The 25,711-nt window shown below is 46.6% G+C and overlaps 1 protein-coding gene across 1 annotated transcript; it reads right to left on the reverse strand.

Moving 5' to 3' along the window:
• Positions 1 to 1,048: 1,048 nt before the first annotated feature.
• On the reverse strand, positions 1,049 to 24,110 carry NVL (nuclear VCP like). The gene is made up of 23 exons (XM_072140037.1): positions 23,751 to 24,110; positions 22,400 to 22,473; positions 22,189 to 22,241; positions 21,539 to 21,626; positions 21,280 to 21,337; positions 20,205 to 20,474; positions 19,959 to 20,085; positions 18,458 to 18,525; positions 17,204 to 17,338; positions 15,921 to 16,022; positions 15,720 to 15,837; positions 15,415 to 15,559; positions 14,868 to 15,099; positions 13,798 to 14,016; positions 13,336 to 13,440; positions 12,378 to 12,440; positions 11,928 to 12,047; positions 10,121 to 10,220; positions 5,183 to 5,289; positions 4,840 to 4,916; positions 4,264 to 4,355; positions 3,813 to 3,883; positions 1,049 to 1,386 (listed from the first exon to the last, which is right to left on the reverse strand). Exons 1-23 carry the CDS (start codon positions 23,808 to 23,810, stop codon positions 1,336 to 1,338), a joined length of 2,535 nt encoding a protein of 844 aa, XP_071996138.1. The 5' UTR covers positions 23,811 to 24,110; the 3' UTR covers positions 1,049 to 1,335.
• Between the last annotated feature and the right edge of the window lie 1,601 nt (positions 24,111 to 25,711).

Genomic DNA, 25,711 nt, shown 5'->3' on the forward strand with positions numbered 1-25,711 from the left:
AACTCAGGATCAGTACAGGATAAGTAATGTCATGTATGTACACAGTGACTGCACCAGCAGCAGAATAGTGAGTGCAGCTCTGGTGTATAATACAGGATGTAACTGAGGATCAGTACAGGATAAGTAATGTCATGTATGTACACAGTGACTGCACCAGCAGCAGAATAGTGAGTGCAGCTCTGGGGTATAATACAGGATGTAACTCAGGATCAGTACAGGATAAGTAATGTCATGTATGTACACAGTGACTGCACCAGCAGCAGAATAGTGAGTGCAGCTCTGGCGTATAATACACAATGTAACTCAGGATCAGTACAGGATAAGTAATGTCATGTATGTACACAGTGACTGCACCAGCAGCAGAATAGTGAGTGCAGCTCTGGGGTATAATACAGGATGTAACTCAGGATCAGTACAGGATAAGTAATGTCATGTATGTACACAGTGACTGCACCAGCAGCAGAATAGTGAGTGCAGCTCTGGAGTATAATACAGGATGTAACTCAGGATCAGTACAGGATAAGTAATGTCATGTATGTACACAGTGACTGCACCAGCAGCAGAATAGTGAGTGCAGCTCTGGGGTATAATACAGGATGTAACTCAGGATCAGTACAGGATAAGTAATGTCATGTATGTACACAGTGACTGCACCAGCAGCAGAATAGTGAGTGCAGCTCTGGCGTATAATACACAATGTAACTCAGGATCAGTACAGGATAAGTAATGTCATGTATGTACACAGTGACTGCACCAGCAGCAGAATAGTGAGTGCAGCTCTGGGGTATAATACAGGATGTAACTCAGGATCAGTACAGGATAAGTAATGTCATGTATGTACACAGTGACTGCACCAGCAGCAGAATAGTGAGTGCAGCTCTGGAGTATAATACAGGATGTAACTCAGGATCAGTACAGGATAAGTAATGTCATGTATGTACACAGTGACTGCACCAGCAGCAGAATAGTGAGTGCAGCTCTGGGGTATAATACAGGATGTAACATCCTTTCAAGGTGACTTAAACAGTAACACAACTACAAAGGAAAATAACATTCCTGTCATATTTTAGCCCTCGTTTAATTGCAGACCAGACAATGTAAAAAGATGGAGACATTATTAAATACACAGATAAATTCCACAATCTTATTTATGTACAATGTAAAGATCAGGAATGTGGAGCTGCCGGTTACTGCATCAAAAAACGATAAAAAACGAGGAGTCAAAAGTCATTTGTTATGTAGAACAACAACAACAGATGTGACACTCCGAGCTCTGCTGCGGTACGTGACTGGGTGTCAGTCGTTGCTGGGCTGCTGCGGGGACACCTCCTGCTCCTAATCTGCTGCACTCAGGGACTGGCGGAGATCCTCGTACATGATCTGATCCTGCAGAAGAGGAGAGATGGGGATTATACACTGGAATACCTGCAGCAGACCCCCAGGTAAGGGGCTGTGCCGCAGCTAAATGCACAGAGCACAGCAGTGTGAGGACATACACCTACTACAGTTCTGGAATAAAAATCTGTATTTCACAGTCCTGCTGCGACTTATAAACATACATAAAGGTCTGATTACACATCACTAAAGACAATACTCAACACTTGGTACAGAGAGAACAGAGCACAGCTGTGTGAAGATCTAACCCCAGTGCATTTGGAGAAGCTAGATTCCTGGAATATAAATCCATATATCACAGTCCTGCTGCTACTAACAACATACACAAAGGTCTGATTACACATCTCTCCAGGAACAATACATTAGACTGCAGAGAGCACAGAGCACAGCAGTGTGAGGACACACCCCCTAGTACAATGCTGGAAAATAAATCCACATTTCACAGTCCTGCTGCTACTAACAACATGCACAAAAGTAAAATTACACAGACCTCGGGGACAAATCCTAACACTGATGGCATTCCCGATTCTGGCTCTTATCAATCTGCTGAATTTGGGGAGGGGGGGCAGCCCCTTACTCAGACTGCCAGCAGTGGTCCGCATATATCTGTATTGTATACTGCCTACTGATCTAGTGACTGCAGGAGTGGGGGCTGCCGTGGCCCAAGTGTCTGGGACCCCTCCCTCCGCTAAACATCTGTCACATGAGTGAGAACATTCCTCTTCATTCCGAGCTACAAGAGGAATTCCTAAAATTCCTATAATGTGGATTTAGTTTTTCCCGGTATAGACTAACATTCCTTATTCCTCTCATCATCCAGATTTCAAGTCTCAGATGGGAGGAATGCTGGGAGATGGCTACTAACAGATAGGAGAATCCTAGCCATGAGCAGCTCCACCTCTGGAGGACACAGCATGACCAGAGATGACCAGGTTGTCTATTCATCTGAATGGCTGCATGTAATACCACATTTCTCCAGTAGTGGCCACTGCAGGGAAAACAAGCAGCTTCCAGGGAGAACAGCAGGTGATCGCCAGGGGTTTCATCTTTTCAAGTTTTACTATACAGGTAATTTTAATCAGAATGAAGAATGTTTGGTTACAGATATAGATAGAAAAAAAAAAAAGTATGATAGCGCTTTATAAATAAAGATTATTAGTAGAAAAAAAAACAGGTGGATGGATAGAGATAGATAGATAGATAGATAGAGAGGGATGGATGGATAGATGGATGGATAGAGATAGATAGATAGAGAGGGATGGATGGATGGATGGATAGAGATAGATAGATAGAGAGGGATGGATGGATGGATGGATAGAGATAGATAGATAGAGAGGGATGGATGGATGGATAGAGATAGATAGATAGATAGAGAGGGATGGATGGATGGATGGATAGAGATAGATAGATAGATAGGATAGATAGAGATAGATAGAGAGGGATGGATGGATAGATAGATAGAGAGGGATGGATGGATGGATAGAGATAGATAGATAGAGAGGGATGGATGGATGGATGGATAGAGATAGATAGATAGATAGAGAGGGATGGATGGATGGATAGAGATAGAGAGGGAGGCATGGATAGAGATAGAGAGAGAGGGAGGGATGGATAGAGAGATAGATAGAGAGGGATGGATGGATGGATGGATGGATGGATAGAGATAGATAGATAGATAGATAGAGAGGGATGGATGGATGGATGGATAGAGATAGATAGATAGAGAGGGATGGATGGATGGATAGAGATAGATAGATAGAGAGGGATGGATGGATGGATAGAGATAGATAGATAGATAGGATAGATAGAGATAGATAGAGATGGATGGATGGATAGATAGATAGAGAGGGATGGATGGATAGAGATAGATAGATAGAGAGGGATGGATGGATGGAGATAGATAGATAGATAGAGAGGGATGGATGGATAGAGATAGATAGATAGGATAGATAGAGAGGGATGGATGGATAGAGATAGATAGATAGAGAGGGATGGATGGATGGATGGATGGATAGAGATAGATAGATAGATAGATAGATAGATAGAGAGGGATGGATAGAGATAGATAGATAGATAGAGAGGGATGGATGGATAGAGATAGAGAGGGAGGCATGGATAGAGATAGAGAGAGAGGGAGGGATGGATAGAGAGATAGATAGAGAGGGATGGATGGATGGATGGATGGATAGAGATAGATAGATAGATAGATAGATAGATAGATAGAGAGGGATGGATGGATGGATAGAGATAGATAGATAGATAGATAGAGAGGGATGGATGGATAGAGATAGATAGAGAGGGAGGGATGGATAGAGATAGAGACGGATGGATGGATGGATAGAGACAGAGATGGATAGATAGAGAGGGATAGATAGAGATAGATGGATGGATAATTAGATGACTGAATGATCTCTTACCATCTTGGATACGGAGGGTTTCACCTTCTTGAAGGCCTCATCAAAATGTTTCTTGTGCACACGGATGTCACCTAAGACGTCAGAAAGTAATGCGCTGCGTTACTGAATAACCAGGACTTGGTTTCCATGTAATAAATACACATAGAACAATCAGGAATTGGAGTCTTCTTTAGGTTTGTACTTAAAGGGGTTGTCCAACTATTTGCAAAACTTAACAGTTTGGGGGGGGGGGTGGGGGGTGGGGGGTTGGGAGAGAGGGCTGTTAAAAAAAATAAATTAACCTTTAATTACCTCCGCACCACAGCACCTCCGCTCCAACAACTTCCGTGGTACCGGCCCGGTACCCCCACCCATCCATCCATCCAGCACTGGGACATAGGGACGGGTGGTCGGGCCAGACAGCGAGGACTGCACTAAGATTTCAGCTCCGAAGTTTACAGCATGAACTCACCTTTGGTGGAGGCGTCAGGATCTGACTGTAACACTTCACTCCGCAGGGCACTGATGGAGGCCTCCCGTACCAGAGCAGACAGGTCAGCGCCCCTATACAGGCCAGAAAATACCCCTGTTATAGGACTGCACCCAAAGTATCCAACAATACAGAAGTGGGGTACAAGCACAAGGACAATTAGGAGAGATATAGATGTGTAGACACAGTGCACCCGAAACAGATCAATATCAAACCTTAAAGAACACCACTGCTAGGTTTATTACTTCAGTGTATACCAAAAAAAAAAAAAAGGGAAAATAATATACTTTTCCTTTAAGGTATGCAGCCCCTGTGCAATCCAATGTGTCTCCATGGTTACAGACTACAAACTAGGTATATAGTCTGATACTGTAGTCATGTGGGACTTTCTTCCCTCTGCTACTACTGCGGCAGCGGAGGAGCCGTATACCGAAAACGGTAGAATATGCTCACGGGCTGCGTAATTAAAAGGAGTCTTCTAAGGGAAAAAAAAAAAAAAAAAAAAAACACACACAACCACAACTCACATCACAGGATCTCTGCTACAATGTTACGTACGTGAAACAATCACATTTCTCATCATAGGCGATCGCTTCTAAATCGACGTCTGGACCCAGTGGTGGGCGGGTACCATTCTGAAAAAAAATAAAATATAATAAAAATAATAATATTATTCATAATAAAAACAATATTAATAACAAAAATAATAATATTAATTAAAAAAATTATAATACAATTAATTATAAAATCACATTATTAATAATAAATATTATTAATAAAATAAAAATAACAAAACTAATAATAATTAAAAAAAAAACATATATTATTAAAAAATAAAAATAATAATGCTGATTATATAATAAATATCTCACAACGTTTTGGATGACGAGGATTATCTCACCTTGGTTATTGTTCGGAGGATGGCGAGGCGATCACACGGAGGAGGAAGCCCCACATACAGGGTCTTGTCCAGCCGCCCCGGTCGGAGAATAGCTCGATCAATGATGTCTGGGGAGAAGAGCGAAGGAGATTAACGACCCTGACTACATCACGTTGTAGTCAGGTTCAGGTCATGATGAGAAGAGCCAAATCCAGAATAAGAACCAACAATCACTAGAATCTGATGTGGGTTAGAGGAAAGTTCTGCTCCAGGGATTCCCTCCTCTAGAGGTGACGAGATCTGTCATGTACAGAACTAATAATGTGTGATGCAAGCAGAAGACCTGGAGTGACCCGACCTTGTATGGAGGCAGTGACCTGACAATACACACATTGTATCTTCAAGAATGAGGCTGTATGGAGGGAAGTAATGCCGTGGATAAGGACAGAACAGTACAAAGTAAGTGAGAATAACAGCAGAAGCAGAGTGTGCTGACATTGTGGCGGCAGTGACCTGTGCAGTATATAACATATAACCCTAGCTGTATGGGGAGGTGTAAAGCTGTGCATAAGGATGGAACAAGTGCAGCCATAGAGAATGAGAATGCTGTGGATAAGGACAGAATAGTACAAAGTAAGTAAGGATAACAGCAGAGGAGGAGTGTGTTGAAATTGTGGAGGCAGTGACCTGTATACAACATACAATTTTGTCTGTAAGAATAAAGGTTGTCTGTTTAACTGTAATGCTGCACATACAAACTATTATACGAACTATTAAATCTGTAAGAATTAAGCTGTATGGGATAGTGCAACCAAAAAGAGTGATGGCTACAGAAGAGGAGTATGTTGCCCCTGGGGAGGCAGTGACCAGTACAGTATATACAGAAGAGGAGTATGTTGCCCCTGGGGAGGCAGTGACCAGTACAGTATATACAGAAGAGGAGTATGTTGCCCCTGGGGAGGCAGTGACCAGTACAGTATATACAGAAGATGAGTATGTTGCCCCTGGGGAGGCAGTGACCAGTACAGTATATACAGAAGAGGAGTATGTTGACCTTGTGAAGGCAGTGACCAGTACAGTATATACAGAAGAGGAGTATGTTGACCTTGTGAAGGCAGTGACCAGTACAGTATATACAGAAGAGGAGTATGTTGCCCCTGTGAAGGTAGTGACCAGTACAGTATATACAGAAGAGGAGTATGTTGCCCCTGTGAAGGTAGTGACCAGTACTGTATATACAGAAGAGGAGTATGTTGACCTTGTGAAGGCAGTGACCAATACAGTATATACAGAAGAGAAGTTTGTGGTGAAGCAGTGACCTCTATGATATATCAAAAGTATAAGGTTATATAGGATAGTGTAAAGGTGTAGGTGGCCATGAAAGAGAGTAGTTAAGGGGAAATATAGTTGCAGCAGGAAAGGAGTGTGCGGATTTTGTTGCAGTCAGTGACCTCTATATACACATGTTTGAAAACTGAGCTGAATAAGGGGGGAGACTATGAACACTGGAGCCCATGGGAGAGATGACAGCGGCAGGAGGGGGATTATACTGGCTTTGTTCAAGGCAGTGACCCAGCACTTATTTCCAAGTACAAGACTACCTGGGACAGGGGCTGTGTCACTGGACAGAATGGGATTAGCAGCAGTAGGACCGGAGTGTGTTTACCTTGCAGGCAGCAGTGACCTGTAAATTAGTTCCTAATAAATTACACCGATTCCAAAGTATATCGGCCGGAGTGAATCAATGAATAAGTCTGGCATGGGTCACCGGGTGAACACTGCCTTATCACATAGAGTCTCGTCCGTACAAAACAAAGAAGTACAAGGAGGAAATAAAGAGAAAAATCAAAAAACCACAAGGAGTCGATCAATGAGGAGTCTATTCAGGTGCAGGTCACGGTGAACAAGCCGATACCCAGCACCGCGGCTTCAGGAACAATGACCCTGTGTAAACAGCAGCTACTGGAGCCCCGGCCTTATCTTATCGGGAGTCACAGTCGTTCACGCTGAGGAATTCTGAACCTCATGCCTCTTCTCACACCTCGCACTGTGCAAACATTGAGGAAATGGAAACCAGCACTACTGTGCAGCTACAACCCCCAACATCCCCGGTGCACACTGGGAGTTGTAGTTTAGCAATTGCTGAAGATCTGTGGACCCCTTGAGGATATTTTGCTTCTTGTTATCTGTGAGGGTCTCCGAACCCGATCTAAGGTTCTGTTCACAGTTGGGTTCCCCACATATTACCTAGAACCCATCATGACAAACACCAAAATCTTCATAGGTCGCCACTAAAGACAGTCGGGTCTGTCAAGATTTATAACAAATTTATATCAATTTATATCAAATTTTTACCATCACAGCAATCCCAGATCTTGTATAATGTGATCGGAGCAGTATATGTGTATTGTGACAATGTATCTATTATCCATGTGCAGAGAGATTCCACTTGATCATCTAGACCAGTGGTGGCGAACCTATGGCCTGCGTGCCAGAGAGGGCACGCAGAGCCCTCTGTGGGCACGCGCACCATCTCCACTGCCGTCTCTATAGAACTGGCCAGGCAGGAAAAGTTGCTGATCGCTGAGAGCTCCAACAATCTTTCTTACTGTGGGCTGCATCAGACCTGCTCTGTGCTCAACAGTGCTGCCTAGAGACACAGCAGCAGGTCAGTGCCCGCCCATCCACTCCCTCCTCCTCCTCCCCCTTCAGCCCGAGAACACAAGGAGAGTGAGAACTGCCAGAGTTTACAGCAGCCGGTGCCCAGTGAGTACAGAGAAGTGCAGCAGGAGGGCAGGAGCTGCTCTGTGTGTATATGTGACAGGCAGCAGGCAGCTTTGGGGCACTAAACAACTACAGGTCCTTATTGTTTAGTGTCCCAAACTGCCCTGTATGACACATGTCTGTGGCCACATGTATACTGCCCCTTATCCAGTTCTCCTGTCACTGTGCCATGCTGCCAGTGACCCTGGGGTGTGCTATACTGCCCTCACTGACAGCATGGCACAGGTGCCCAGAGCTCCAGACCAAGGGCAGTATATATATGTATATACGTATGTGTGTGTGGCCACAGACATGTGTCATGTGGTGATTTGGTAAATTCATCTGCCTGATTGCATGTAGATTTGCTGTTCAGTGCACCCACCCTCCACCCTACAACATACACATTACCCTTCACACCCCCATTACCCTACACACCCCCTCCTGAATTCAAAAATCCTTCATATTGCCACTGGATGGGGGGTAGTGCCCCTCGCTGGATGGGGGGGGTAGTGCCCCTCGCTGGATGGGGGGGGTAGTGCCCCTCGCTGGATGGGGGGGGTAGTGCCCCTCGCTGGATGGGGGGGGTAGTGCCCCTCGCTGGATGGGGGGGGTAGTGCCCCTCGCTGGATGGGGGGGGGTAGTGCCCCTCGCTGGATGGGGGGGGGTAGTGCCCCTCGCTGGATGGGGGGGGGTAGTGCCCCTCGCTGGATGGGGGGGGTAGTGCCCCTCGCTGGATGGGGGGGGTAGTGCCCCTCGCTGGATGGGGGGGGTAGTGCCCCTCGCTGGATGGGGGGGGTAGTGCCCCTCGCTGGATGGGGGGGGTAGTGCCCCTCGCTGGATGGGGGGGGTAGTGCCCCTCGCTGGATGGGGGGGGTAGTGCCCCTCGCTGGATGGGGGGGGTAGTGCCCCTCGCTGGATGGGGGGGGTAGTGCCCCTCGCTGGATGGGGGGGGTAGTGCCCCTCGCTGGATGGGGGGGGTAGTGCCCCTCGCTGGATGGGGGGGGGTAGTGCCCCTCGCTGGATGGGGGGGGTAGTGCCCCTCGCTGGATGGGGGGGGGTAGTGCCCCTCGCTGGATGGGGGGGGTAGTGCCCCTCGCTGGATGGGGGGGGTAGTGCCCCTCGCTGGATGGGGGGGGTAGTGCCCCTCGCTGGATGGGGGGGGGTAGTGCCCCTCGCTGGATGGGGGGGGTAGTGCCCCTCGCTGGATGGGGGGGGTAGTGCCCCTCGCTGGATGGGGGGGGTAGTGCCCCTCGCTGGATGGGGGGGGTAGTGCCCCTCGCTGGATGGGGGGGGTAGTGCCCCTCGCTGGATGGGGGGGTAGTGCCCCTCGCTGGATGGGGGGGTAGTGCCCCTCGCTGGATGGGGGGGTAGTGCCCCTCGCTGGATGGGGGGGTAGTGCCCCTCACTGGATGGGGGTAGTGCTCCTCACTGGATGGGGGTAGTGCTCCTCACTGGATGGGGGTAGTGCTCCTCACTGGATGGGGGTAGTGCTCCTCACTGGATGGGGGTAGTGCTCCTCACTGGATGGGGGTAGTGCCCCTCACTGGATGGGGGTAGTATTCTCCGCTGTATTTGCTCCTGCTTTGTGATATAGTTGCTGATGTTGGACTTTCTTTAGTGGTCTGGTTATTATTAGTATGGTGCTATTTATCTTGTTGTACTGGTAATGGTCATCATGTAGCAGTATTATATGTCCCTTATAGAGGGGTACGGCGGGATTTTAGGCTAAATAGACGTGTTGGCACTTTGCGATGATTACATGGACTTTAGTTTGGAGTTTGGGCACTTTGTCCCTAAAAGGTTCGCCATCGCTGATCTAGACTGTCACATTGTATCAAAATTTGGAAGCAGGAGGCGGTAAGAACTATTATGTACACCCCCATAGACTGTGATCAACACAAATAGTAAAACAGATGCTGCTGCTCTTCCACTCCTCTCCCAGCAAGCAACTTTCAGTAAAAAACTCCAGCTACATACCCCCCTTCCCCTACGTTCAATTTACATTAATACAACAACTGTACAAAACACCCGTTTCCCAAGTGAGCTTAGCATACTTTACTACAATATTGTCTAGCTGCAATACCAGTTACAACCTGAGGAAAAAAATGGCGCTACAACAACAACAAAAACAAGTGTTAAAATTACAAAATTACAAACCCCGGGATTAGGAAGATCTAAAGAAAATCTAAATCTCACCTGGGCGGTTAGTGGCGGCCATGATGAACACCTGCCGCCTAGACTCCAGGCCGTCCATCTCTGTCAGCAACTGGTTGACAACCCTGACACTGGCTCCGGACTGCAGGAAAAGAGGGAAGACAATTGTGATTGTTTTCTTATATGGGAGGATAAGTGACTGCAGAGGGGTCTTCCCATTATAGGAGCACAGCATGCATGTGTATGGGGAGGTCAAGAGGAATAGCTGCCTGGCGGAAAGTAACACAGCAATAGAATCTCTTAGCGTTCTGTAACCAACTTGTTGTACATGGACCTGCACAAGAGCTGTATACACAAAACGGGAGCGAATCTAGAAAAAGAGGACAAACCCTTTCCTATAAGGAGTCACCTCTTGTGTTACTGTTGCTCAGCTCTCATTCAAGTGAATGTAAGCAGAGTAGCAGTTACACTGCGTGGCCACTACACAGGGGATAGCGCTGTTCTTCCTACAGAGGATACAGCTGATCAGGTGCTAGACCTCTGCCAATCGGATATTGATGACCGTGCTATAAATAGTTTCATTATTGATATTACCCATTTTATGCTTTGGCAGCGAATCTAGGTGGCACATCATTGGCGCGCGCCCAGGCCCAGGGATTACCTAATCCTCTCACACACATCAAGCCAATTTCTCATGATCCGCAGTGTTTGCCATTCCCAGAGCACGGGCTACACCGCCATGTCCACAGCACTCCCTGCTGTATACCCTGGAGACATGACCGCAATATACAGCTGCTCCCCATAGGGAATAATGAGAGATGAGGGGACCCGCCTCCCACCCCTTCATTATAGGCGGCGGGTTTGGGGACCACTCCCACACTCGGGTCCCCTAATCTTCCTCTCCGTGCAGATTATATGAATGTAAACAGTACTAACCCAATTCTTAAAGACTGGATAACATCTATGTGTCCGACTCTCCCCTGATAAGAGAAGGATCGGGCTGTTGGATTTCAACATGCCCAATCCTTTAGTCCCCTTTAGTCTAGAAATCGATTGACAAGCCCCAGACAAAACCAAATGCCATGGAGAAACATATAGCATTGGAGGGCAGCAACAAGTCTGCAAAAACGGCTCTTGACCTCTATGCAACGTCTTCTATTTACAAAGTTGGCAAAGTAGTTACAAATCTTTCCTTGCATGACAAAAACCCATCATCTTTAGAGATATACAGAGCAATGTGCATCCATATTTATAGACTACAAAATAAAGTTACTGTGCTCCTGCAGTTTTCCTCCCCTCCAGCAATCCTACACATTATGTATGGGGGGAGGGTCTGACTACAAAGGGTTCGGATGTAGTCAGCAAAGTAGGGATTTTGTAATTTTATGATGCACAGGGAGGGCTTGACTACACAGGGCTCCAACGTAGTCAGCAAAATAGCGCTTTTGTAATTTTATGATGCGCAGGGAGGGTCTGACTACACAGGGCTCGGATGTAGTCACCAAAATAGTGCTTTTGTAATTGTATAATGCACAGGGAGGGTCTGACTACACAGGGTCCAGATGTAGTCAGCAAAGTAGCAATTTTGCAATTGTATAATGCTCAGGGACGGTCTGACTACACAGGGCTCCAACGTAGTCAGCAAAGTAGCGCTTTTGTAATTTTATGATGCAGAGGAATCATATGGTTTGTGCTTTGCTCAGGATCCCCCACCACTTCTAGGTTCCTGCACAGATTCCGACTAGTAATATTTAGCATAGACGCCTGTATGTTATACCACATTTCCCCAGCAGGGGCAGTAAATATACGTAGGACATTGCAACCACTTTATTTTCAGAAAACCACTTACTTCATGGCTGGACCTCCGGGGGCAAAGAGCATCAATTTCATCAAAAAATATGACACACGGGGAGGAGTTTGAGGCTCTCTGGAAGACCTGCCGCACGGCTCGCTCACTTTCACCAACATACTGGAGAGGACGAGAGAAGAGAGTCATTATTGGAGGTCTGCAAAACACTGGGACTTAGAGGGGGACTCCTAATATCCAGAGTACGGAGAGCTGCTATACAGAGTGTCTCGCTTTGGAGCACTGGCACATCTCCTGATATTAATGGAAACCGTGTAATACTCCATTTAGCCTGTGGTGGTGCTGCAGGGAACTTGAGCATCTGATAGAAGAGTCCCTGGAAATACTCAACCACAAAGCAAACACACGACTACGCGTAGAGATACGTAATCACATATGGATCCGTGCTCTGTGAAAAGTGGTGCCAGGATCCACGCTCTCTGCCCAACTCACCATGTTCAGGAGTTCAGGACCTTTCACCGAGATAAAGTTGAGTCCAGATTCGTTTGCTACTGCCTGGAACACAAAAGATAAGAATATTCAGACTAAGTGACTGCGTCCTGAGAGACGTTGGTACTGGCTGCCGCAGCTCAAAGGGGCCAGCGTTGTCACCAAAGTCACCCCCCACGTGTCACAGATATAAAGCCCTGTTCACACACTGTTTACAGTGCACGTCATATCAGTTTGTGCTCTATACACTGCAAACCTTACATATCGGTGGAGGACACCCGACTTACAGATGACCCCTAGTTACAGACGGACCCCTCTGCCCACTGTGACCTATGGTGAAGTCTCCAGATGTTACTATAGTTCCAGACTGCAATGATCAGCTGTAAGGTGTTTGTAATGAAGCTTTATTGATAATCTTTGATCCAATAACAACAAAAAATTTTGAAAATCCAATTGTCACTGGGACAAAAATTTTTTTGTCTGGATCTACAATTATAAAATTATATATATGTATTATAAAATATACAGTTCTGACTTACATACAAATTCAACTTAAGAACAAACCTATAGAACCTATCTTGTACGTAACCCGGGGACTGCCTGTATTTAGGGCTCTCAAAACCTATGGTAGGTATGGAAAATGCATGGTAACAGACTACAAATAAACCCAGTGTAGTCAGGTCCAAGAGTGTTACGTTGCTCCCATCTATTCTCTACTTGTTATACTAACAAATGAGTCCGAGCGAGAAACACTGGAAAGGAGTAACACGTGACTACAGCAGGAGCAGACAACAACTGGGTGTATGTGTAGTCTGTTACCGTAGTGACCTATAAGATTGCATGGGAGCTGTGTACACTTTCTTTAAATTTATATTATATTCATATTTTACATTTATTTTTTGAAATAAATGTAAGTGTAAAGTTGCAAACAACAAGCGTAAGCCTAGGGAAAGCCTTATACCTTGGCGAGTAACGTCTTGCCACATCCGGGGGGTCCTGCCAGTAAGACGCCCGCAGGAGCCATAAGTCCTAGAGCCTTGAACTGCTCCGGGTTCCTCACCGGTGCCTGATGAGAGAGAAGGAAATCTTATTATCATACAATCTGTAGGCTCCTTCACAGCCATGTTCTACTGACACAAAGTTCCAACCCCCCTGCAGAGACGACGACAACCTGCAGGAGGGGGTGTAAATTTATTGGGTGCAGGGTCCGGATGTGCCCATAGAGGAGATCACTACTATAATCATTGGCCATTCAGTCCCCCGTCCTCCTGCTCCCTCTAGTGGTGGCTTTCATGGTATCTGTCATAACTTTGCAGGGGGTTTGGTACTTTGTGTCAGCAACAAGTAGTCCTCTATCCAGATGTTAGGTGTGGTAGATGAGGCATTGGGGTTGTGTCACCCGCAGTGTCCGTGGCCTCCTCACCAGTATGGCCATGGTCAGCTCCTCCCGGATTCCATCCAGCGCCCCGATATCCGCCCAGGTGACATCAGGGACAGTAGCGAAACCTTCTCTCTTGGCTGAAGGCTGCACGGAGGGGAGAGCGCTGAGGAAATCGCTCATCTCTATGCACAGACCCTGCAGCTGCTCCTCTGGGAAGGGGGCCTGCTCCATCAGCACCTCCAGCAGACGCTGCAGCTCCCCCTATAGACAGGAGGAAGAAGATATCAGAATGTAGGTCACAGGTGCATTCATCACGTTGTATGGGGGACCAGGGGTCTCCATCACCCACATGGCTCTCCTTATCAGCATCAGTAAATAGGGGTCCCCTGAAAGCTGTACAGGGCTGGTATCCATGGATAAACTGCAGATTTCAACTTTCAACTCAACATGAGCCACCATACTATGCATACAGGGGTCCTTAAAGAAGACTGCAAGCAGGGGTGACCGTAGCCTCTCTGCTGCCTGAGATGAATTATAGAAAGACGCCCCCGGTCAAAGATACTATTACAGTATCAATTGGGGTACTAACAGATCACAAAATTCATAGAGAAGCCCGTCACAAATTCTCCCTGCTATATAATGCCCCCTTTCTGTACCTTTAATGAAAGGTCCACGGCAGAGGCTCCCTTCAAAAGGGTTTTCCCACAAACAGAAGTTAGGCCCTAAGGTCTCACAGCTGCAGATGACAAGCATGCGCCCTGCCGCTCCATTCACTGTGTATGGGAGTGGTCAGAGATGGCCAAGCACAGCGCTCAGCTACCTCCAGTACTCCCATAGAATAGCATGGAGAGGCTGGGTACATACTACTCCACCATTAGGGAGAACAGGATTCACATTCTCCAGGTTTGGGAGGGGTCCCAATAACTTCTAAACTAAGGATAAGCCCTTTAATGACCAACCATGAGGTCTGTAGTGAAGCTGCATACACACTTCGATAAGAGCGGAGCCTGTAGTTACCCTGCACTACCACTACACATAGGAGGGACTCACCATCTTCCACCACCGTCCTATGTGTAGCGTTGTAGAAAGAGGGAATATACTTTTGCGCTCACCTGGACTGGCTTTACATCTTGGACAGGTAGCGCTGCTCCAGGATCTTCCCCCTCGTCCTCCATCTTTGGTCGGTCTTGCAGTTGGATCAGCGCTCTGTTCACCGCACACATGGCGGCCTCTCTGCACAGCGCCATCAGGTCTGCGCCCACATATCCCGGGGTCAGATGAGCCAAGTGCTGGAAGTCAAAGGACTCTGGGAGCCTGAGCTTCCGACACAAAGTCTTCAGGATCCTGGAAATAATCATAGGGAGACGTCATTGGCCTAAGAGCTTCAAGTCTCAGAACAAACTTCATGGTTACATTGTAAAACAAAATTTCCTATAGTTTTCTAACTTATGTCCGGCTGCGGTCACCACTAGGGGGAGCTCACTGCATAATGATTTACACAGAGCTCATTTTACTCATCTCCATATCTACCCCTAGTGCCGGGTGCATAGGAAAGAAAGGATTGATATATGATAATATTTTAAACCTGGAACAATCTCCATAATCATCTCCCTCCCTTCATATCTCACTCACTTCTCCCTCCCTTCATATCGCACTCACTTTAGCCGCGCTCCTTCATCAGGGATCCCCAAGCAGATCTCACGGTCAAACCTTCCGGCTCGCCTCAGAGCAGGATCTAACGAATCCACCCGATTGGTGGCCCCGATGACCAGAACCTGAGCTGTGACGGACGGATTGTTCAGGTCTGGAGGGAGAAAGCAAAGATGGATCTGGAATGATCTGATATATCCAAAAAAAATAGAAGAATCCAAATACTGGGAGACATTAGTTTAATAGGGGGCAACAAGTTGCCAACCGAAATGATGGTCCAATATTCCAGATGATACCAGAGACTAATTACTCACCATCCATACAGGTGAGCAGCTGAGCCACGATCCTCCGCTCCATGTCCTTAGATGCCACTTCTCTCTTGGGTGTTATGGCGTCAATCTCATCAATGAAGAGAATACAAGGAGCATTACTCTGCAATTATATTAATGAATGGCATCACTGCATGCACATTATACAGTACGGCTCACAGCAGCACAGAGCAATAAAGCCCTTACCACAGCCTGTTCAAAAAGAGACCTCAGCTTCTGCTCAGACTCTCCCGAGACTCCAGACACCATCTCCGGGGCTGCAATCTTTAGCATCGGCAAATCCAACTCCTAGAGAAAACATTAAGTGTTAAAATATATTCCAAAGGTTACATCCTGTATTATACCCCAGATCTGCGCTCACTATTCTGCTGCTGGTGCAGTCACTGTGTACATACATGACATTACTTATCCTGTACTGATCCTGAGTTACATCCTGTATTATACTCCAGAGCTGCACTCACTATTCTGCTGCTGGTGCAGTCACTGTGTACATACATGACATTACTTATCCTGTACTGATCCTGAGTTACATCCTGTATTATACTCCAGAGCTGCACTCACTATTCTGCTGCTGATGCAGTCACTGTGTACATACATGACATTACTTATCCTGTACTGATCCTGAGTTACATCCTGCATTATACCCCAGAGCTGCACTCACTATTCTGCTGCTGGTGCAGTCACTGTGTACATACATGACATTACTTATCCTGTACTGATCCTGAGTTACATCCTGTACTATACTCCAGAGCTGCACTCACTATTCTGCTGCTGGTGCAGTCACTGTGTACATACATGACATTACTTATCCTGTACTGATCCTGAGTTACACCCTGTATTATACCCCAGAGCTGCACTCACTATTCTGCTGCTGGTGCAGTCACTGTGTACATACATGACATTACTTATCCTGTACTGATCCTGAGTTACACCCTGTATTATACTCCTGAGCTGCACTCACTATTCTGCTGCTGGTGCAGTCACTGTGTACATACATGACATTACTTATCCTGTACTGATCCTGAGTTACATCCTGTATTATACCCCAGAGCTGCGCTCACTATTCTGCTGCTGGTGCAGTCACTGTGTACATACATGACATTACTTATCCTGTACTGATCCTGAGTTACATCCTGTATTATACTCCAGAGCTGCACTCACTATTCTGCTGCTGGTGCAGTCACTGTGTACATACATGACATTACTTATCCTGTACTGATCCTGAGTTACATCCTGTATTATACCCCAGAGCTGCACTCACTATTCTGCGCCTGCTGTAGTCACTGAACAAAAGCTAACATCTCCTGTTGTCTATAGATAACTCATCAGCTTTGCTGTGTAGATTGGGACAGAGTCAACCAATTCAACTTATCTTAAGGGGAGAGGAGTGACTTATCTCACATTAATATTAGGGTTTGTGCTGATAGATCAGAATCTTTAACCATAAGAACAAACTGAAAACTTCTTACCCCAGCAATAGCCTGAGCCAGTAATGTCTTCCCGCACCCCGGAGGTCCATGGAGCAGGAAGCCACGAGGAGGCACCACCCCAAGGTGCTGATAGACTTCTGGGTGACGCATATGAATCAATAGTTTGCAGACTTCCTGTAGAATAGAACAAACATCAAGGATTCTGAAAGAATAAGGTTCTGCGGAAGCTCAGACTCTTCTACAATGGCGGCCCTAAAATCCTGGGGGAGCCATGACCTGGTTACAAAATCTACCTGAAGCTACAATATGGGGCCATGGCGGCAGATCCAGCATCACAAACTGCAGGGAGGGCAGGACTCACAGCAGAAGCTCTGAGGTTCTGATCCATCTTCCCACCACTTCCTGCCTGTCGGGTCCTGCTGGAGGGGGAGGATTCACAGCACAGACTCTCTGATATCCTTGTGTATAACGTATGTATAAAGTGTATCATGTGTGTTTATGTATGCATGTATGTATGTATATGATGTGTGTCAGTATGTGCTTTTTTTGTATGTATGTGGTAGCAAATGTGTATGTAAGTGCATTAAGTGTGTGATTGCATATGTTAGGTATATGTGTGTATATAGATATTATATTTTATTTACACACACACACACACACACACACACACACACACATTATGTATACACACACATATTTATCTATATTATTTATGTTGCTTTTATGATTACCAAGACTATGACCGTTCCACATATTAGGCTCCAGCAGTACCTGGCAGACCCCAGTGACTTGTAATGGGGTCTGTTTGGGTCTGCAGTGTTTTCTTTTGTTTAGATTTAGATTAGAAAGAATTGTGCCCCCTCTGCTTACATCTTGTATGTACAGTGGTTATATACTCATTGGGGAGGGGTGGTACATATGAAGACCAGTCTATGTCGCGCCCCTCTTCATACACCCCCCACCCCAGCCCTATTATACAACAAGGCGCAGACCTCATCATTAATAAGGTGCAAGGTTTGGCTGCAGTAGGAAACTGAAATCACTTGTAATTTACCTTCATGTTACAAAACTGGCATCAAATTTAGGAAATCCAGCCCCCCCCCCCCCCCCCCAACACTCACTTTTTGGAAAGTGGGGAGTGAGCAGAAAAACTGTAGCAAACTATTTCAAGATTTGGGATGTAGGAGGATCCCACTTGTCATACGACCGCCGCCTCCTACCGCGTATCTTATACAAACATCAGACACGAGGAGAACGAGAGAAGAAACCAAATCTCTGCAGATCACAACTTACTGTCAGCGTCTCATCATTTCCTCCAACATCTTCAAAGCGAACAGAGGATTTCTGCAACTCAACGGTTTCTGGATTGCCAAAAAAATTACAAATATAAATCATTTATCCGAAAATGTATTAGAACAAATGACAAAACCCAGATTCACAACAGAACATTCGGAAGGAATCTACAAAAACTGTCCTGTCACTGAGCTGTGTACATGCATGGCATTACTTATCCTGTACTGATCCCGAGTTACATCCTGTATTATACTCCAGAGCTGCACTCACTATTCTGCTGCTGGTGCAGTCACTGTGTACATACATGGCATTACTTATCCTGTACTGATCCCGAGTTACATCCTGTATTATACTCCAGAGCTGCACTCACTATTCTGCTGCTGGTGCAGTCACTGTGTACATACATGACATTACTTATCCTGTACTGATCCTGAGTTACATCCTGTATTATACCCCAGAGCTGCACTCACTATTCTGCTGCTGGTGCAGTCACTGTGTACATACATGGCATTACTTATCCTGTACTGATCCCGAGTTACATCCTGTATTATACTCCAGAGCTGCACTCACTATTCTGCTGCTGGTGCAGTCACTGTGTACATACATGACATTACTTATCCTGTACTGATCCTGAGTTACATCCTGTATTATACCCCAGAGCTGCACTCACTATTCTGCTGCTGGTGCAGTCACTGTGTACATACATGACATTACTTATCCTGTACTGATCCTGAGTTACATCCTGTATTATACCCCAGAGCTGCACTCACTATTCTGCTGCTGGTGCAGTCACTGTGTACATACATGACATTACTTATCCTGTACTGATCCTGAGTTACATCCTGTATTATACCCCAGAGCTGCACTCACTATTCTGCTGCTGGTGCAGTCACTGTGTACATACATGACATTACTTATCCTGTACTGATCCTGAGTTACATCCTGTATTATACCCCAGAGCTGCACTCACTATTCTGCTGCTGGTGCAGTCACTGTGTACATACATGACATTACTTATCCTGTACTGATCCTGAGTTACATCCTGTATTATACCCCAGAGCTGCACTCACTATTCTGCTGCTGGTGCAGTCACTGTGTACATACAGGACATTACTTATCCTGTACTGATCCTGAGTTACATCCTGTATTATACCCCAGAGCTGCACTCACTATTCTGCTGCTGGTGCAGTCACTGTGCACATACATGACATTACTTATCCTGTACTGATCCTGAGTTACATCCTGTATTATACTCCAGAGCTGCACTCACTATTCTGCTGCTGGTGCAGTCACTGTGTACATACAGGACATTACTTATCCTGTACTGATCCTGAGTTACATCCTGTATTATACCCCAGAGCTGCACTCACTATTCTGCTGCTGGTGCAGTCACTGTGTACATACATGACATTACTTATCCTGTACTGACCCTGAGTTACATCCTGTATTATACTCCAGAGCTGCACTCACTATTCTCATTAGGTGCATAAACCCATCTCACCTCTTTTCTTCATCAGAGCAGCCTTTATGTCCTCATCCACATCCTGGGTTCCCACTTTTGATCTTCGAGATTTCTTTAATTTTGACTTTTTCTTCTCAGTTTCCAAAAAAGATGTATCCACTGAGTTCTGTTAAAAAAATAAGGGTGACATGACAGAAGATGTGACAGACTGCAGCTGTTGGTGTTGGAGGCTGCTTTGTAAGTGACTAGAGTATAATTTCTATCACGCATAATATAATGGGTTACCTCTTTATCATCCATTTTCTGTCCCGTTTCGCCATCGTCACACAGATCTATGAAGATGTTCTTCTCTATGGTTCTGTTGGGCGTCTTGTCAATAAACCATTTGGTTCCTGAGGTTCCGGTTTCCATGGAGTTTCCTTCTGCTCCGGTTCTTTTAGATGGAGCTGGAGTACTCGTTTCTGGTACCTCATTTTTGGAGGGGGTGTCAAAGGTAGACTCAGGGTTTCCTTCTTTGTACAACGAGAGCAAAGAACTGTTCATGTGATTTGTGGACTGAAAATAATAATAAAAAGAAGTCTAGATTAGACCCAACTCAATCTACCATTAACATCAGCTAATCAACTACCACACTCATCCTCCTATGGGCAAAGTCCTCCCCCATTTAGAGCGCCAGCTCTTGTGGGCAGGGCCCCCCCCAGCATCTAGAGCGTCAGCTCTTGTGGACAGGGCCCCCCCCCCAGCATTTAGAGCGTCAGCTCTTGTGGGCAGGGCCCCCTCCCCAGCATTTAGAGCGTCAGCTCTTGTGGGCAGGGCCCCCTCCCCAGCATTTAGAGCGTCAGCTCTTGTGGGCAGGGCCCCCTCCCCAGCATTTAGAGCGTCAGCTCTTGTGGGCAGGGCCCCCCCCCCAGCATTTAGAGCATCAGCTCTTGTGGGCAGGCCCCCCCCCCCAGCATTTAGAGCGTCAGCTCTTGTGGGCAGGGCCCCCCCCCCCCAGCATTTAGAGCGTCAGCTCTTGTGGGCAGGGCCCCCCCCAGCATTTAGAGCGTCAGCTCTTGTGGGCAGGGCCCCCCCCCCAGTATTTAGAGCGTCAGCTCTTGTGGGCAGGGCCCCCCCCCCAGCATTTAGAGCGTCAGCTCTTGTAAGCAGGGCCCCCCCCCAGCATTTAGAGCGTCAGCTCTTGTGGGCAGGCCCCCCCCCAGCATTTAGAGCATCAGCTCTTGTGGGCAGGGCCCCCCCCCAGCATTTAGAGCGTCAGCTCTTGTGCGCAGGGTTCTCCTACTATTTAGAGTGTCAGCTCTTGTGGGTAAGCTATCCCCCTCCTGTAAAGAATGAGCACTATTATCCCTCCAATACTCACCGGCTGATCCCTATAATCATCTGTGTCCGTGGAGTCATCAGATGAACTGTCGTGATCCCTAGACAAGAGAAGGTGAGAAGGATTGTGCTGTATTAGATCTACACCTATAAGATACCAGGACTGTGGTGGTCTGTAACAGGTAAGAAGTGGAAGTTACACAGTCAGTGATTACCACCTTGCAGTTCTCTATACTGGTAAAGGCAATGGCCACCCTCAGCTTTTTACACTTTACCTGCCGCTTACATCATTGGTGACTTACCCGTCTGCCCCTCTTCGTGCCCGCTTTGCCAAATGTGTTCCTTCCAGAGCTGCAGTGTCTTCATTCTCATCACAGATGACCTTAAAAACTGGAGAAAAACAAGTCATGACCCAAGGCTGATATCAAACTAAAGTGCAGATTCTGAATTAGAAGCTCAGATCAGAATTTTAAGAGTTGTCCAGTCACAAAAACATAACCCTTCTTCATATGACTGGGACCCTCATTGACCACCGGGGGTGCATTGTACCCAGCATGAAAAGAGCAGCTGCCCGAACGTGCGCCTGATGCTCTATGGTGCCGACAGAGACGCATCACTTTGCTACTTTCGTCAGACAGTGAATGGAGATGCAATGTGCAAGCTCAACCTGCAGCTCCATTCGTTAGGGACACAATGGCCCCCCCCCCCCCCAACCCTTCTTGTGTTCTGTGGGGATCCCACCACTGGGACTCCCACTAATAAGCAAGCTATTCCCTATCCACAGAACTATTTGTGACTGGACAACTACTACTCCGGTAGTGGTCCACATACTGTGACCTGCTCCAGTCATGAGTACAGGGGCGTCCTTTACCCTGAAATGGACGGAACAACGGGCAGAGCAGCCATTCCCATGATGTCAGATCCTGTACATGTACATAGGTCATGCTCTCACCTTTCTCCACTTGAATCCTAAACGCGTTTCGCTTTCTTCTTCCATATTCTGCACTGGAGGCAAAACACAAGTATGAGAATACACGGACACTTAAAATAACAGTCAAATAGAAGCCCACAGGACATCAGAGAATGTGTGTGGCCTGACTGATCTGCCATAAGCTCAGCACACAAGACATGGCTGCCTATAGGGATCTGCTCTCGTATATTACCTGTAGGTTCTCTGCAGATCGGCGGCCACAGCAGCGAGATCCACAAAACCGCCACATCTGTTACTGCTCAAATACTGCAAGATAATAGATACAAAATAGAAAAATGTTACATAATTACTAATCCAATACACAGACCTGATGGACAACCATTTCAATGGAGGTGAATGGGAGTTAATCCGGGTCTGGATCAGATTTGAGTATCTGGGACTACCGTATTTTTTGGACTATAAGGCGCACCATCAATAAATGCCTGCTAAAATGTCCAGGTTCATATGTAAGGCGCACCGGATTATAAAGCGCACCGGATTATAAGGATGAATGACCAGCAGGTGGCAGACCTGTGTACAGTTCAAGGCAGCTGTTGTCTGTAACTACGGTTCATATTTAAGGCGCACCTTTGATTTCTGAAAAAAATCAAAGTATTTTTTGTGCGCCTTATAGTCCGAAAGAATATGGTAATCAGAAAAGGAAACAGTTTGGTAATAGATGTAAAGGAGCGCTCCCCCCTCCCCCCCCCCCATGTCCCTATAGAGAATAGTGTGCACATTAATAATAAAATAATTAGATGAAACTTTACCTTTCTCTCCACAGAGCAGTGTCCCGGGTCCCATGGGAGTGGCCAGTGAGGAGCGGTTCTGCCCACAGGATGGGGTGGTAGGTCTCTTCTCACTGGCCACTCCCATGGGACACAAGACACAGCTATGCAGAGAGAGACGTAAACGGTCATCTAACTTTTCTCTTGTCGGAAAAAAAGCCAATTTTATTATAAAAACATTTTGGCAATGTGTACACTATCCCCTATAGGGACACGCGGGGAAGGGGGCAGAAAAGGGGCTCCTGATGACAGGTTCCCTTTAACAATGGAAGAGCAGGTGTGGTGATGCAATCCTAATACAGGACAACCCCTTTAAATTGCATCTATCTGATAGGAAAACACTCCACAGTTATTGTCATCAAGTTGTTGCCCACCATAGGAGGAGAGTATTCTGATGAGCAATTGTAAAACACAGATCTGGATGCAGGAGATAAGAAATCATCTGTTTATTGATGGTAGTTTAATGCAGATCAGGTATAATATGCTGACGAGTAAGCGGAGCTGCAGTGTAAAGCATGGCGGAGCGCAGAGTATCAGCATTAGCCTATGATTTCAGTCTAAGCCTACGTGCATGAAGTGCTAGGGCCCCTGCAGGTGTGAACATGGGTCTAATGCCGGGAAGCACAGCCCCGATCACTGCAGCACAAAGTCTAATGGACTAAGACACAGGAACTACAAGTCCCAGCATGCACTGCGAGGCACTGTAACTGAGACCCGGGGAGAACTATAGATCCGGCCCCGGAAACCCGCCACTACCTGGCTCAGCCGCTGCTTCAGCCTCCGGTCTATCGCCGGGGACACAGGACGGATCTTCATGCCCACACCGGTTCCTGTCTACAGACGAATCCACATGTGAGGCAGAGGACCCCACACAGAGCTGTCCTAGCGCTGCCTGCATCATACACTGACATACACGGTGTCTTCTCACATAGGTGTCCGCGGCACTGCCTGTCCGGGGAGGAGGACATTGCGCCGCACTTCTCCCGCTCTCGGTTGGTCTCAGTATTAGGATTCCGGGTTGTGCAGATTCCTCTGGGAGAGCCGGCGAGTAAAAGACAGTTGCAGGGAATCACGTGACGTCACGCCTTGGGTCCTGTCTAGGAGCAGACGTGCGATGATGACGTAAGATCACGTGGTATGGAGTAAAACTGTCTGCCTGTCTGTAGCTGCAGATTCGCTTCTGTGTTGTGGAGAAAGTTTTGAGTAAGGAAAAAATCTTGATATACATGGGATGGATAAGTCTCTTAGATCATCCTATGGGGGGGACCTGCAGGGAATGTAAGAGTTAGTGCAGCACTTTAATTCACAAATTCTTGTAGATTTGTGTGTGACTTGTGTTCTCCTGTATATAAGATGGAGAAACACGTACTGTGTGGTTGTAGTGAGCTCCCCCTAGCGGTGGCTACACATTGCCACAATTTACCATTGACTTCTATGAAAGACACATAAATCAATGAGCTCCACCTAGTGGTGACTCCACTCCATGTTAGATAAACTTATACATACTATTGCCTTCTATGCAGTAAGTGCCCCCTAGTGGTAGCTGCATCTAGATACAACTGTAATATTAATTTATATGGAAGCTATAAGCTGCTCCTGTCCTTTGTTGATTATAGGTTGAAAGAGAACCTGTCAGGGGAATTTGGGCCGGTGGTTTAGAGTTATAAATCGTGCTCTGAAGTGCGTCACCCATGGCAGGTGCGCAGTGCAGCCAGTAGTACAGCGGCTCCTGTGTGACTGCGCAGTTCCCGGGAGCTCTGATAATTATACAAGTTTATTCTTTTTAGGAGACACAGAGGGAAAAGCTAATCGACGATTCGGGAAGAGATCGGTGGATGGTTAAGTCTTCTAAGTCGCCCTGAAATGGACCATCACAATCACCGGTAGACGACTTACACGTGTGTTTCTTCGTCTTCTCTGTGGAACGAAGCTCCTTATATCCTGGAATATCCTCAATTTCTGAAAAAATTTACTTTCAAAATTATGCTAATTACCCCAAGGAGGCGCATCTGTTTCTGTATTCCTGCCCCCACTCCTGGAGGCCGCCTGGTTTCACCCGTACTCCATGCAGAGAGGCAGTGATATCCTTGTCTCTGTGCAAATTCCACGCATGCGCGGCATAATCTTCCTTGCGCAGCCGACTCTCTGCATGGATACAGGTGGGACGAGGGGAACCCCTGGGAGATGGGGTGTCAAGAGGGGCTCACATGACCTAAGCTTGAGCTAATTAGCATAAAATTGAAAGCTGTTTTTCCAGAAATTGAGCGCATTCCAGGATATAAGAAGCTCAGAACCACATAGAAGATGAAGAAATACACATGTAAGTGATTCTGATGATAGATTTCCTTTGATGTAACCATCTACTTCTATCACAGCTGCAAACAGCTTTGGGCTCTTCCTGGTGGTGGCTTTATATAACTACCATTGACGTCTATAGAATGTGAATACATTGGTCTGCTGTGAGCTCCACCTAGTGGTGGCTGCTGATAGCTCCCATGTGAATGTCAGACACTGTGCACACCGGTAAACCTCATCCCTTGGACGCTTTATGGATGCAATAGCAAGTTACAGGGAACCTGTCAGCAGTATCCCTGCTGATGCTCAATGTACATCCAAAAACCTGCAGTCCTTTATGTCATTTTATATTATTGGGGGCGCTGTTCCAGAGTTGGTAACCACATGGAGTTGTAGTGAATGGCAACCAGTCAGTTTTCAGT

Source organism: Engystomops pustulosus, chromosome 3 (genome assembly GCF_040894005.1).
Source record: "Engystomops pustulosus chromosome 3, aEngPut4.maternal, whole genome shotgun sequence".
Classification (NCBI taxonomy): domain Eukaryota; kingdom Metazoa; phylum Chordata; class Amphibia; order Anura; family Leptodactylidae; genus Engystomops; species Engystomops pustulosus.